The sequence below is a fragment of the Plecotus auritus genome (genome assembly GCF_963455305.1).
Source record: "Plecotus auritus genome assembly, chromosome: 6".
Lineage (NCBI taxonomy): Eukaryota > Metazoa > Chordata > Mammalia > Chiroptera > Vespertilionidae > Plecotus > Plecotus auritus.
This window is the reverse complement of record NC_137773.1, coordinates 8,737,070-8,751,826: the sequence shown is the minus strand read 5'-3', so window position 1 is coordinate 8,751,826 and position 14,757 is coordinate 8,737,070. Positions and strand designations below refer to the sequence as shown.

Below are 14,757 nucleotides of genomic sequence, written 5' to 3'. Positions count from 1 at the left end.
CGCAAAGCACTCCACACTTTGAGAAAAGATGACACATCGAAAAGGAGGGTTCCATTTCAGGCTCGATCGCTGGTGTACTAGACGTGGGTGCTGATGACAACTGAGGTTAACTGAGTTACTGGGAAACTGTCTGCAAAGGCTGCTTGGGAGCGGAGCCAGGGTTGGTTTGGGGCTATAGGACCAAAGACTAGGTTACAGGCAGCCAGGCCTGCTGTGCTTGAGCCAAGGCCTGGAGGTGGCACTTGGCCCAGGATGACTGTCTGGAGGACCATGAGGTGACAAGTGGAAGGAGGTTGTATGAGTGTGGAAGACCTACATGGACATGGATGGTCTCAAATGCTGGGCTTAGGTTTGATTGAGCAACCACAATGGGAGAAGAGGGTGGTTAGTTCAGCAGACAAGTGACATAAGGAAACTGATCATTTTTAGGAAGGTTAATTCGGGGGCTTTGGGGGACACACAAAGAGCAAAAGATGCCCAGAGCTGGGATTCCCAAGCAACGTGGGAGAGCCCAATGAAGTTCACCCTGCCGCAGGTAAAAGGTTCTCACTGACTGAGTCAGGTATAAGTGCCACCACCGTTTTTCAGGGCAGGCTGGGGTTTTGAGGATTGTGATGAGGGGCCTCAGACTGATGCAGCACCTGGTCACCCCACCTTCCAATCTCTTCCTCTGGCCCCATGAACCTGTCTCTGTGTTGTTCTGAGGGTTGGGAAAGCCTTCAGCCCCAACAGCTGTATTCCAACCAGTGTGTCTGTCCTCCAGCTATGACCACGAGGGCCGCCTGACCAACGTGACACGCCCCACGGGGGTGGTGACCAGTCTGCACCGGGAAATGGAGAAATCCATCACCATCGACATTGAGAACTCCAACCGTGACGATGACGTCACTGTCATTACCAACCTCTCTTCGGTGGAGGCCTCCTACACAGTGGTGCAAGGTAAGCCCCCCACCCTCAAAACCCACCCCCAGACCTAGCCCAGCAGACTTCTAGAGATCTAAAGCACCCCTCCACTTGTTGTAGTGAAATATCCACAGCAAACAAGAGCTCAACTTCATAGAAAACGTCTTAATCAGATTGAGGAGAAGGTCATCAATACCAACCCATCGAGATGTTTGGAAATGTCTACAGGCTTATCTGAAAATATCAGTCAGTTGACATCGCCACGTGCTGTCCCCACCTCCTACCTCTCTCTCCATCACCCGCCACCGCCCCAGGACACATGGCTACCTTCTCAAAGGCTGTTTATTCTCTTGAGCCCACCATGTTTGTGTGTGTGTGTGGCTCCCAGTCTGATTCTCTTTCCCAGGCATGTGTTTGTGGCATCGGTTGTCCTGCCATCACAGCTCTTCAGCAATCTCTTGCCAAGACTGGGGCCTCCAAGGTGTCTGACCACCCCCTGGTTACTGTTGCTGTTCGACATGACACACAGCCCAGACGAGCGCAGGGGCTGGCGAGAAAGGCGCTGTGCAGATTAATCTTCCTTTTAATTAAGATAGGATGTCAGTGGGTTAGCCCGTTGTCAGAGGATAAAAGTGTCCTCTCAGTAGATAAATGGTGACATTTCTGGACTGCGATCCCACAGCAGAGTCTGTTTCGGCGACTCTATTTCTGCTCTGCCAAGTGATTAATGATGTAGATCCCGTCTCCCAGCATGACGGCTGCAGGCGAGGGAGTGACAGGTACACGCGTGCTCACTGCCCCCGAAGCCCGCGTCTCAGAGGCCAGCCCAGCTGGACTCCTTTGGCCAAATAATCAGGAAGTGACATATCTGTAAAATGGGGTCTCTCGCTCACATTTCCTTCCTGGAACTTTCCGATAAAGGAAAAGGTCAGAAGTCTGATGGGCTCATGTAGGTTCCGTTCGGGCAGATAAGCGCCCATTATCAGCACCCACTGGCACAATCTGCCTCAGGCCAGCTGAGTCTCCTTAGGGTTCTCTTGAGTGGAGGTGGCATGGTGGTGGAGTCAGCAGCGGAGTCACAAGGGACAGGACGGTTGCCGTGTCTCTTGATTTTCTTGAAGAACCCTATACTTGATTTGCAGTTGATCTGATCTGTGGCTAAACCATCAACCTCAGGTTAGATGGTAGGCAAAAGGGAAAATATACATATACATATACATATGTGTGTGTGTGTGTGTGTGGTATCCAAAAATGTATGCACACACTTTGAATAATTGATTCCAATGAGTTAAATCTGAAAAGAAAGAATCATCAATTGAGCTATCAGGAAAAAAGTGTATACATTTTTGGGGGACAATATATGTGTGTGTGTGTGTGTGTGTGTGTGTGTGTGTGTGTGTGTGTATTTCAGTAGTTTTTGTTTATTTTTATCCATTTGAGCTAACATATATGTTAAAGATCAGGGATTTGACTGATACAAATTGTGTAGGCAATAGACATCTTTAAATGCACTATTAATAGTCTTCAGCGAGTCAAGAAAAAATATCACGGCATAATTGAAAAACATTATTGTTTTTCTTTCCACGGATCAGTAGCATCTCTGCTACCCACCTTAGCATTGTGCGTGTGTTAATTGAAGGCCGCCTTAGACTGACAGCCGTGAAGCACCCCGGAAACCTATAAAAACAGGGCTTCTGTTCTCTTGTGACTGAGTGGATAATTGATCTCCCTGTCCCCACCCCCACTTGCATTTCTCCAGATCAAGTGCGGAACAGCTACCAGCTCTGTAATAACGGGACCCTGAGGGTGATGTATGCCAATGGGATGGGTGTCAGCTTCCACAGTGAGCCCCATGTCCTAGCGGGCACCATCACCCCCACCATTGGCCGCTGCAACATCTCCCTGCCCATGGAGAACGGCCTAAACTCCATTGAGTGGCGCCTAAGAAAGGAACAGATTAAAGGCAAAGTCACCATCTTTGGCAGGAAGCTCCGGGTAAGTGGTTCCACCGAACTTGTCACCACAAAGTGACAGGGGATGCACTTCGTTCTGGGGAGCAGAGGAAATGTCCCCGTTCCCAAGCCTCCCTTCCTCCTTCCCTCCCTGGAAAAGACAGGTCTTCCCCCAACCCCCACACCACTCCCACCCCCACCACCCCGCCCTCTGACAGTAGGAGCCATGTATCCCTCGGGACTGACACCATTTCCTGGGACTGAAAATGGGGGGACTGACCTTCTGCTACAGCTACAGGTAGCCTGGGTCCTCATTTCACGCACTTTCTTCTCCCTCACTGCCCGCTGCTGGTTGGCCAGTTAAGCAGACGAACTGGTGCCAGTGCCATCTGGGTAATTTACTAAACACTCAAGGAGTTGACAGTCAGGTGGAATATGTAGATGCAGGACCATCCTACAGGCTCAGCGAGAAGATAGAGGAGGAGCTGTCCCCCAGCCTGGGAATCAGGGCAGGCTTCCCAGGGGGAAGTAACAAGCAACCCACAGTAGGAAGTTTTGACCAACCCTCGCCTCCCCAGTCTAGGCAACTTACAAGTTGTATCTTTTAAAAATGAACACATAACAGCCCGAGCCTGTTTGGCTCAGTGGATAGAGTGTCAGCCTGCAGACCGAAGGGTCCCGGGCTCAGTTCCGGTCAAGGGATGTACCTTGGTTGCAGGCTCCTCCCCAGCCAAGACCCTGGTAGGGGCACGTGCAGGAGGCAACCAATCGATGTGTTTCTCTCACATAGATATTTCTCTCTGTCTTTCCCTCTCTCTTCCACTCTCTCTGAAAATCAATGGAAAAATATCCTTAGGTGAGGATTTTAAAAAAATTAACAAATAACATTTGTTGAGAACTTTCATGATACTAGCGCTGCCTTAGATGCTTTACTTACATTATATTATTTCCAGCAGCCTCATGGGGGTAGCTATTATCATCTCCATTTTTCAGTGAGAAAACACAGAGTCTGGGAAGTTAAATAACCCATCCAAGGGCATGATGGGTAGAAAATGGCAAAGCCGGAACTCAGCCCCAACGCCATCTTCCGGTGTGTTTCACATACCGGCATTCTTAACCACCAGGCCACACAGCTTCCCGTTTAGATCCCTGGGCATCCATTTCATCTGGGGCCTGCTCTGGTCCTTTATCCGGCACTCAGGACTGTTTCTGACCCCCAGGGGGCAATCCTAGGGATCCCATTCTTCATCAAATCTGGCACATGTTCACTGAACGCCTCCTGTGAGCCAGGCACTGTGCTCTGTAGTGGAGGTACAGGGCACACCCCACAAAACCCCTCCCCACCTGCAGCTCACTCACAGGGGTGGGCGGGAAGGGGCAAGAGGGCAGATAATAAGTAAATGAATCAATAACTGGAATAGCTGCAGATGGAGATAAGCACTAGGAGGACAGTACCCTGTGGAACAGGGCAGGGTTTAACAAATGCTCAGAGCCCCTGAGCGTAGGCTTACCGTCCAGAGAACTTGGCTCATCACTTAGGCTGGGTTGTTGGGCTGAAATCCAGCCAACCAGGTGACCTTCCTGCAGAGCCAGGCCGTTCCATCTGAGGATTCGCCTTTGTCTAGTTGGAGTCTAATTGTCCACGTCAGGTTATCAGCTGGCTCCCATGATGGCTTCCTCTGCTGGTATCTGCAGAGTCGCAAGCTGTGCACAGTATCTTCCTAAAGACAAAAATGGCCCGGCCAGTGTGGCTCAGTGGTTGAGCATCGACCTATGAACCAGGAGGTCATGGTTCAATTCCCAGGTTGTGCGCTCAATCCCCGGTGTGGGGCGTGCAGGGGGGACAGCGAACCAATGATTCTCTCATCATTGATGTTTCCATCTCTCTCTCTTCCTCTCCCTTCCTCTCTGAAAGCAGTAAAAATATTCTTTATTTAAAAAAAAAAAAAAAAAGACAAAAATGAAAGGAGGTCATTAGCTAAGTCCTTCATGACTGGATTTCAAGGCTGTGTGATTGATTTTTGATACTCAGCATGGTAGAAGCTGATTATACGTAGTAATCACACCTTCTCACGTAGTACTCAGCTATGCATTTTGACTGCGTTTTCCAAATAAAGATAAAATATGGGCCTAAAATAAAATGGCTATCTGAATATTAACAACCGTAATGATGGGACTTGTGGTAATTAGCAGAAGTTAGGCACGCAGGTCTTATAACTGCATTTCTGCCAGGGTTAGATTTGCTGGCATCATGTTTATGCAAATCAGAACACAGCTTTATCTATCAACACCTCAACACTTAATTGTCTAGTGTTAGTTCCTGTAACAATAATCACATATCCATTTAGCTCTTAAATGAAAATCGCTATGAGATTATAACAGGTCGAGTGGACTGAAAATGTAATTTGAAAATGAGGGAGAAAGCCTGGAATTTATTTGCATCTCATTTATTTTAATTCAATTCATAAATTGTTTAGTGAATGAAATAAAAGCAGCTCGCGGAGATTGGCGGGGAGCAGGTGGACAGGCAGGGTGGAGTGGGATGTGGGTTAAGAGACCGGGGAGTGGCCCTTTCCTCAGATGCGCCCACAGCAGGGGAGTTCGCAGCTGCTCACACAAAGCTGTCTGGTGGCCCATGAGATTGCAGGCCCTTCTCTCCTTACCTTCGGTCCTGACCTTTCTTTTCACTCCATTTTGACACCCCCAAATTTTTTCATCCATTTCAAAGATGTCTACTAGAATGGACTCTTAGGAGAACGTTATATGTGATGATTATAATTGCTTGCTTTCCTGGGTATGTCTAGTTTTATTTCCTTCTAGGTTTAAGTCTCTCCTGTATTGGGACTGAAAATTAAACCCACGTTTCAAATTTTTAAAAAAGATGTTTACTCAGTGCCAGGATGATGGAGGGAGTAGACTAGAGAGGGAGAAAGAAAACAAAATCCTTGCCACCGAGAAGCGGGCGGTCCAGTGGGAGGAGTGTGATGTAAGTTGTCATGGAGGCTAATATCCTGTGGGCAGGGTTGCTGCGTGGGGTCGTCAGGAGAGGAGAGGCTGTGGCAGGGAACGAGCCCTGACATCTCGGGGGCTCAGCGCATCGAATCAGGTAGCTCGGCTAGGTGACCGCTGGCTGTAATCGCTCTCTCTTGTGACCCTGACATTGTAAGCCCAAGGCCTCTCAGGTTACTGGGGAAGGGGAGGCGGGCTGGGATGGCTGAAGGGGGCTTGCTGAGCAGGGCTGGATGAGAACACGGTGGAGTCACTTCAACTCAGCTGCAAGGAAGCCCAGGAAATGCTGGGGAGCACCGAGCAGGGCCCGGCTGCCCCCGTCAGGCCTGAGGTTTGACAGGAGGGCAGGAGGAGCTTCGTGGAGGGGTTGGAGTCGGTCCTGAGGAGCAGCAGGAATTGGCCAGGCGAAGATCAAGGGAAGGCGTGATCAGCCAGAGTGTTGCCTGTGAGACAGAAAGAGGTCAGAAAAGGGAATGGCATTTCAGAAAGCTGTAACTCAGCGTGGCCCGAGAGAAGGGAATATGTTACACTGGGGTGCAGATTTAAAAAAAAAGATCGAGCTGGCGGGCTGCACATGGGAGGGAATAGTTTGCTGGGCTGGCATTTATCCTGAGGACGGTGGGGGGCTGTTGCCGGTTTAATTAGCAGAGTGATGGGTAGGGATGTGTAGTATTAGAAAGACCTCTCAGAGCCCAGAAATAAATCCTTGCTTCTGTGGTCAATTAATATAAGGCAAATGAGGCAAGAATATACAGCGGGGTAGAGACAGTCTCTTCAGTAAGTGGTGTTGGCAAAACAGGACAGATACGTGAAAAAAAAAAAAAGAAAAGAAACTGGACGACTTTCTTACACCAGATACAAAAAGTCAACTCAAAATGGATTGAAGACTTAAATGTTAGACCTGAAACCATAAAACGAAGAAAACATAGACAATAAATCCTTTGACCTTGGTCTTTGCAATATCTTTTTGGATATACCTCCTCAAGCAAGGGAGACAAAAGAAAAAAGTAAACAAATGGGACTACATCAAACTAAAAAGGTTTTCACAGTGAAGGAAACCATCAACAAAGCAAAAAGACAACCTATAGGATGGGAGAAGATATTTGCAAAGGATACATCTGATAAGGGGTTAATACCCAAAATACATAAAGAACTCATACAACTTGACACCAACAAGGTCAACCAAAGACCTTGTATGCATATGTGTGAACTAGGAGATCACTGTTCGATTCCTGGTCAGGGCACATTCCCAGGTTGTGGGCTTGATCCCCATTGAGGGGCGTGCAGGAGGTAGCCAATCAATGATTCTCTCTCATCATTGATGTTTCTATCTCTCTCTTCCTCTCTGAAATCAATAAAAATATTAAAAAAAAAAAAGAAGAAGGGGGAGAAACCAAGATGGCAGCATAGGTAAACACCTAAACTGCTGCCTCGCACAACAATTTCAAAACTACAACTAAAAGACAAAACGGATATCATCCAGAAGCACAGGAAGTCTGGCTGAGTGGAAATTCTACAACTAGAAGGAAAGAGAAAAGCACACTGAGACTCAGAGGAACTGCAGGAGGCAGAGGTACTGAGACGCACGCACAGAGAGGACTGGCAACTGAGTGCGTGGCTGGCTTTCTCAAATGGGAGGGAGACAAAAGCTCCCGACTGCACTGAACTCCAGTTCTGGGCAAGACTCTGGGGACCCAGACTCATACGGGGTGAAACTGGACTGTCAGGAAAGAGAAAAGCACACTGAGACTCAGAGGAACTGCAGAAGGCAGAGGTACCGAGGTGCGCACATGGAGAGGGCAGGCAACTGAGTACGCAGCTGGCTTTCTCAAGCAGGAGGGAGAGAAAAGCTCCCGACTGCACTGAACTCCAGTTCTGGGCGAGACTCTGGGGACCCAGACTCATTCGGGGAGAACATGGACTGTCTGGCAGCAGGCAGAACTCGAGGGCGGCTTTCTCTCAGAGGTGTTTGCAGCAATTGCCACGGGACACTGAGACACAGGGTCCTATTAGGGCAGGGCTGACGGGAAACCAATGCTGTCTGCTCCGCCCTGAGACTCTGCCCCATCCAAGCTGAGCACAGAGGCTTTTGCAAATCTTGTCTCATAAGAGTGTCTCCAGCACAGAAGTTCTCGCAGTGTAGACACAGCTGATCCTCACAGCCAATTGGCCTGGAGATCAATTCCTCCCAGTTATACCAACAACAATCAAGGCTTAACTACAACAAGACTGTGCACACAGCCCACAAAGGGGTGCACCAAGAGTGTCCACCTCAGGTAACTGGGGAGACTGAGCCACTAGGCCCTATAGGACACCTAGCACACAAAGCCACTCTATCAACTCAGGGAAGCAGCGAAAGTGCGGAGACAAAGAAACATCACAAATGAAAGAAATGGAGGAAAGCAAACAACTGGATATAGAGTTCAAAACCACGGTTATAAGGTTTTTCAAGAATTTTCTAGAAAAGGCCAATAAATTTAGCAAGACCCTCAAGGATATGAAAAAGGACCAACTAGAAATTAAGCATACACTGACCGAAATAAAAAAATATTATACAGAGATCTAACAGCAGACTAGAGGATCGCAAGAATCAAGTCAAAGATTTGAAATACAAAGAAGCAAAAAACACTCAACTGGAAAAGCAAAACGAAAAAAGAATCCAAAAATATGAAGATAGTGTAAGGAGCCTCTGGGACAACTTCAAGCGTACCAACATCAGAATTATGGGGTGCCAGAAGAAGAGAGAGAGCAAGATACTGAAAACCTATTTGAAGAAATAATGACAGAAAACTTCCCCCACCTGGTGAAAGAAATAGACTTACAAGTCCAGGAAGCGCACAGAACCCCAAACAAAAGGGATCCAAAGAGGACCACACCAAGACACATCATAATTACACTGCCAAGAGCAAAAGACAAAGAGAGAATATTAAAAGCAGCAAGAGAAAAACAGTTAGTTACCTACAAGGGAGCCACCCATACGACTGTCATCTGATTTCTCAACAGAAACTATGCTGGCCAGAGAGGAGTGGCAAGAAATATTCAAAGTGATGAGTAGCAAGAACCTACAACCAAGATTACTCTACCCAGCAAAGCTATCATTCAGAATTGAAGGGCAGATAAAGAGCTTCACAGATAAGAAAAAGCTAAAGAAGTTCATCACCACCACACCAGTATTATATGAAATGCTGAAAGGTATTCTTTAAGAAGAGGAAGAAGAAGAAAAAGGTAAAGATAAAAATTATGAACAGCAAATACATATCAACAAGTGAATCTAAAAATCAAGTGAATAAAAAATCTGATGAACAGAATAAACAGGTGAATATAATAGAATCAGGGGTATAGAAAGGGAGTGGACTGACAATTCTCAGGGGGAAAGGGGTGTGGGGGTGCGGGAAGAGACTGGACAAAAATTGTACACCTATGGATGAGGACAGTGGGGGGGCGGGAATAAGGGCAGAGGGTGGGGTGGGAACCGGGTAGAGGGGAGCTATGGGGGGGAAAAGAGGAACAATTGTAATAATCTGAACAATAAAGCGTTATTTTTTAAAAAAAATAAATTATATAATTGGGCCGTAAAAAAATAAGGAAAAGAATGTAGGTTAAATCACACACACACACACACACACACACACACACACACACACACACACACCAGATATATTCTGCACTCTCCAAAGCCAGAATTCTCAAAAGGCAAAATGCTGGCCCTGAGGATGGACCGGTAAGCGTATTAATGCCTCCCCTCCCCCCAGCAAGCTTTTTTCCTAGATTTTTGGAAGACAGAGCTAAAACTGACCCCTTCTATTAAGATTTAAAACTTCTGTTCTATCCTGAAATGGATGTAGTGCATGATTCACTCCGAGAAGGAAAGCATGTAACCAGGATATTTCCTCCGGCTTATGATTTACATCAAGATTGCAAAAGCAAGAAACAGCCACTTGTGTAGGTGGCAGAACAAAAGAAGAATTGCTTCCAAGGTAATCTTCCATCATGATATTGGTATTAGCGTTATGAGTACTCCCGGAGGAAGTGGGAGTTAGTAATTTTGTTTTGGTTTCCATATAATTAATATGACATTGCAATTACACGTTGGCTTGCGTTACTCTTACTTTGGTGGCGAATGACAGTGACAGAGGAGCGAGGTCTGAGGCAGCCATGCGTGTGTGCCTGGGAACACACACCCGTGAACCCAATTCTGCACGGAGCCCATTCAGGTAGATCTGTTGACATACTCGGTCGTCATGAAAGCCTGCGTTTCGCCAGCTCCTTCCCGCCCCGGTGCATCTGTTCTGCACCAACTAACGTTCCCTTTTTCAGATACCTCGTATGTGCTGGGAACTGTACTCGGCACGGCGTGTTTATTGGTAAACAAGACAGACAAGACTCTAAATTGTGAGTAATGCTTGTGCAGAAAGAACAACTTGTAAGACATTTCATATTAGCTTAAAGAACACTTCATTAGAAGGGCACACTTCTGCAGACACGTTAAACAAGGCATGCCCCAAGCAAGTGTTACTTTGGGTGACTTGCTGTTTGGGAGGGTGCGATGGAAAAGTGGAAAGACCCTAGTGGAGTTTAATCATGCAAACTGTGATGGCTGCTAGAAAGCAAACTGTAGGGTGAGGACAAGGGGAATTGTCTGATTTAGGTTAAGGCCACTCTAAGAAAATGGCATTTGAGCTGAGAATGGAAGGGGTAGGAGTTTTCCAGGGGTGGGATGGGAGGAAAGCGTCCTCTGCTAGGGTACTGGCATGTGCAAAGGCCCTGGGACATAAAAGACGGTTGCTTGTGACCTGAGCAGGAGGAGAGCCAGTGTGGCTGGAGCAAACCAACGGGAGGTGGGATCAAGGGCATGGGGGCTTATTGGCCCTGGTGAGGATCTTAGAAATACAGAAGTCCTCCTCGGATTTCCCCTCTAGTGCAGGGTGGGGAACATCCGGCCTGAGGGCCACAGAAGGCCCATGAAATCATTTGGTCTGGCCCTGCCAAGGCATTAGGGGTGAGTTAATGAAATGTTTGACCAAATATAGCAGGCTAATTTTTAAGCTGATAATTTTGTACGGCCGGTGAATGATGTTATAAATACCCAAATGGCCCTTGGCAGAAAAAAGGTTCCTCACCCCTGCTCGCGTGCATACAAAGGAGCATTCATCAGCAAGCTGACTGTCTGCCTTCCTTCTTAGACACTGGAAACACGTAACATACTTGGCTCCTGAAAGTTCAAGTTGAAGGGTGACAAGTACAAGCTCGTTCTGGTCGTCTGGGCTGAGCCTCCATAGCAGATGTGACTCTTCTCTGCCATCGCCCTCCCCATAGCCCCCCCACCTTCACTAGACTGTCCCAGAGCCTCTGACACGGAGTCCTCTGCTTATGCAGGGCTCTCGCTCACTCCTCAAGCTCTCCCTTGCTCACCAGCCCACTGCCTTTGGGACACTGCCCTTGTCAGCCCGGTTCTGGCTAAGTGTCCCTCCCCTGCTCCCATGATCTCTTCCCTCTGTTTACCCTCATTACCACGCTCAGATTTTTCATTGTTGGTTCATGTGTCTTTATCATTCTTGGCCTGTAAGCTCCATGAGGGCAGGGACCATAACTGTCTTGCTCTATCTTAAGTGTTGATCACAGTAACAAGCACACAGTAGGTGCTCAGTCAATATTGAATGAATGAATGGGATTTTAAGGTGACATCATGAAAATCCACTCGACCTCTGTTGATTCCAGGTCTTGGGGGGCCTCCCTGAGTGACTCTGATTGCTCTTTGGAATGAAGCCCTTCTGACATTTGGAGATCACAGATGTCCAGTCATACTTTCTGTTCTTGGTTTTCCATGTGAGAACCTTAGATCATCAGAGTTGCCAGGATTCTGAAACTCTACCTAATTCAAGACCCTTATTTTAAAACGCTTGTTAAGCACCAAGCACTTCCCAAAATAATAGAGACACGAAGAGAACTTACTGCCCACCAGAAGCTCACAGGCCACTACAGATCAGCAAACTGAGGCAGGAGCGGTCAAGGTGCTGCTTTGCAGTGACAAAGCTACTAGTTGTCAAAGCTGCAACCCGAAATCTAGGTTTTTCCCCCCTCTCCACCTCACCGCCATCCAAAGTGGCGAGTCATCCACACGTGGTGCGCGCTTGGGGAAATGCGTTATGTAACGTGTTTGGGAGGCTTGCCCTTCTCATTCTGCATTATTTAAGCTTAGCAAGTTGTCTTGTCTGCACAAGCACTGATCCCAGTGTAGCATTGAGTCTTGCTATGTGGGAGCTGGGAGAGAAGCTGCTTTTTAATTTTATTATTTTTTAAATATGTTTTTTATTGATTTCAGAGAGGGGAAGAGGGAGAGAGAGATAGAAACATCAATGATGAGAGAGAAACATCGATCTCCTGCCTCCTGAATGCCCCCTACTGGGGATCAAGCCAGCAACCCCGGTATGCGCCCTGACCGGGAATCAAACCTGTGACCCCCTGGTGCATGGGACCACACTCAACCCCCGGAGCACACCAGCCAGGTTGGAAGTTGCTTTTTAAATCCCAGAGGACAGCCCTGGCTGCTGTGGCTCAGTTGGTTGGAATGTCAGCCCATGCACCAAAGGGTCCCAGGTTCGATTCCTGGTCAGGGCACAGACCCAGGTTGCAGGTGGGTGCATAGGGGAGGCAACCAATGTATATCCCTCTCTCTCTCTCTCTTTCCCTCTCTCTCCCTCCCTCCTTCCCCCCATCTCCCTTCCCTCTCCTTTCCTCTTTCTCTAAAATCAATAAAAACATGTCCTCAGATGAGGATTAAAAAGAAAAAGAAATAAAGTAAAATAAATAAATCCCAGATAACCTACCCAGAAAGAAAGGAAGATGGTGTCTGAGCCAGACCTCCCCTCTCGGAAGGTGAATAACTGAACTCTCCACGGCAGGCAGGACGTCTGCCTTAAACGTGACCAGAGGCAGAGACTCCCCGGCCTTCCTCACTGGTGTTCTCTGGGTTTCCCTTACCGGAGGCAGAGGCGGAGGCGGGATGGGCAAACTGTTCTTCTCTAAGTCTCCCTGCAGCCTCTCCTGCTGTGCTCCAGTGCCCCCTCCTGGGGGGACCCAGCCCAGCGTTCATTTCCTCCTGTTTCTCAGATCACCAGCTCCCATCTCTGCCCCGCCAGTTAAGTTGGAGTCACCCGTTATGGGCCCAGCAGGGCCGTTTTGAAGACAGCGTTTCCTTTTCCCTGGGTTTTTTATGAGCCTCCTTGTGACAGGCGTGTGCTTGGTGAGAGCCAAACATTCTGGCGGGGGGAGGGGGGCGTCCCACAGGGGAAGCTACCTTCCCAAGCCTGCCCTTCTGCAAAAATAAAAAGCGTGCTAAATAGCTGAGTTTTATTAACTGGGGAAGCCAGGCTGAGGAAAATGCTCGATAATTAAAAATAATGGCTTCCTTACCAACACAAGATTGTATTAATTTAAAAATTGGTTTCTGTGTTGCTCCGCACCTACCGAGCCAGCTGGGAAGGGAACTGTGCTGATCCCGGCAGTGAAAATCATTCAAAATAACTTTTATGTTCTCCAGGAAGCCTCGGGGTTAATTTAAATATGGTTAGATGGGTAATTTAATTCAGGAGCAGAGAGCGGCATGGCTAAATTAAAGCTTCTGTGCTCTCGGAACTGGGGGGCAGGTGCCCATGAGCCAGCCAGCCCTCCAGCACCCCACACCCCATAGCTGGGGCACCTCCTCTTCACACGTGGTGCCCTGATAATTAAAGCTACTTGCTTCTAATCAGATTACACAACTGGCCTGCACTGCTTGGCTCAGCTTCCGGTGAATCCATCATATTTAATTATGAGAAGGATTGGGCATTTTTATAGAAGTCACCAACACGGCGACATAGGTGGTTCCTGACTTCGCTCCCCCATAAGAGAAACTGACAACTATTCGCAGACAAGCACCTGAGGGGATCGGAGAACACGGGTGAGGCCAAAGCATCCCCGGCCCCCGCAGAGGCCAAGACAGTCGGCACTTTAAGGGGAAGAGGGGCAGCGACATGGTGCCCACGGGCGCCACCCCTGGGCAGGCACAGCACCCTGCAGAGAGGTCACCCTGAGCCTACGGTTCCTGGTTCCGCCGTGGGAAGAGGGAGCCCAGAGGGGACCTCCAGATGCCCCAACATTGTGGGTCGCTTGGTGAGAACCCCGTTCTGGTCCCACACCACAGAGAAGGGGGATCTGATTGTGATGAAGAAGGAAGGAGGGGCTTCCAACAGCCAGCACTCCGGTCTTGGCAGACCCAGCTCCCACCGGCAGAGCGCAGGTCGTAGTGCCAACCAGCGGCTTTGCTCATCTGCAGCACCAAGTTGTGGCACAGGCTGGCCAGGGAAGTCAGCGGGGTGATGGTCTGCCCTCGCCCAGGCAGGAGAGCTGAGTCATGGCCCCAGCCCAGCCCATCTTACTGGAAGGCTTGGCGAGAACACCCGGAGGCTGCATAGGTGGACAGGCAGAGCTGACCACGGCAGAGCAGAGCCAGTCCAGGGCGGGGAGGACCCCTGCTATGCCCAGGCAGGGGGAGGTTGTTCACAGCCCCACCCTCTGCTGAGTGTAGCCCCTGGCCCTCCAGACCAGGAGGCCTATTTGGAAAGTTTGGGAGGTGCCGAGCATGGGCCCTCCTACCCTACCCAGGCAAGGGAGCTGGGCCACAGCCCACCCACTCTGAGTGTGGCTCCCAGCCCTGACCTGCCATGGGGGAGCCACAAATAATCCCATTTAAAAATGAGCAAAGGACTTAAACAGACATTTTCCAAAGAAGATACACAAATGGCTAAACATATGAAAAGACGCTCAACATCACTAATCTTTAGGGAAATGTAAATCAAAACCACAGTGAGGTACCACGTCATGCCTGTAGGAATGGCCATCAATAAAAAGATGA

The 14,757-nt window shown here is 48.6% G+C and overlaps 1 protein-coding gene across 6 annotated transcripts in view; it reads left to right on the top strand.

The window, feature by feature from the left end:
* The window catches only part of TENM2 (teneurin transmembrane protein 2), a 1,211,371-nt gene that overhangs the window by 1,166,991 nt on the left and 29,623 nt on the right, over positions 1–14,757 (top strand). For all 6 annotated transcript variants that reach the window (XM_080675628.1, XM_080675627.1, XM_080675626.1 and 3 more), the window contains 2 exons: positions 764–939; positions 2,663–2,898. In XM_080675628.1, the coding sequence (XP_080531754.1) occupies positions 764–939; positions 2,663–2,898 (412 nt within the window). The remainder of the gene's footprint in view (positions 1–763; positions 940–2,662; positions 2,899–14,757) is intronic.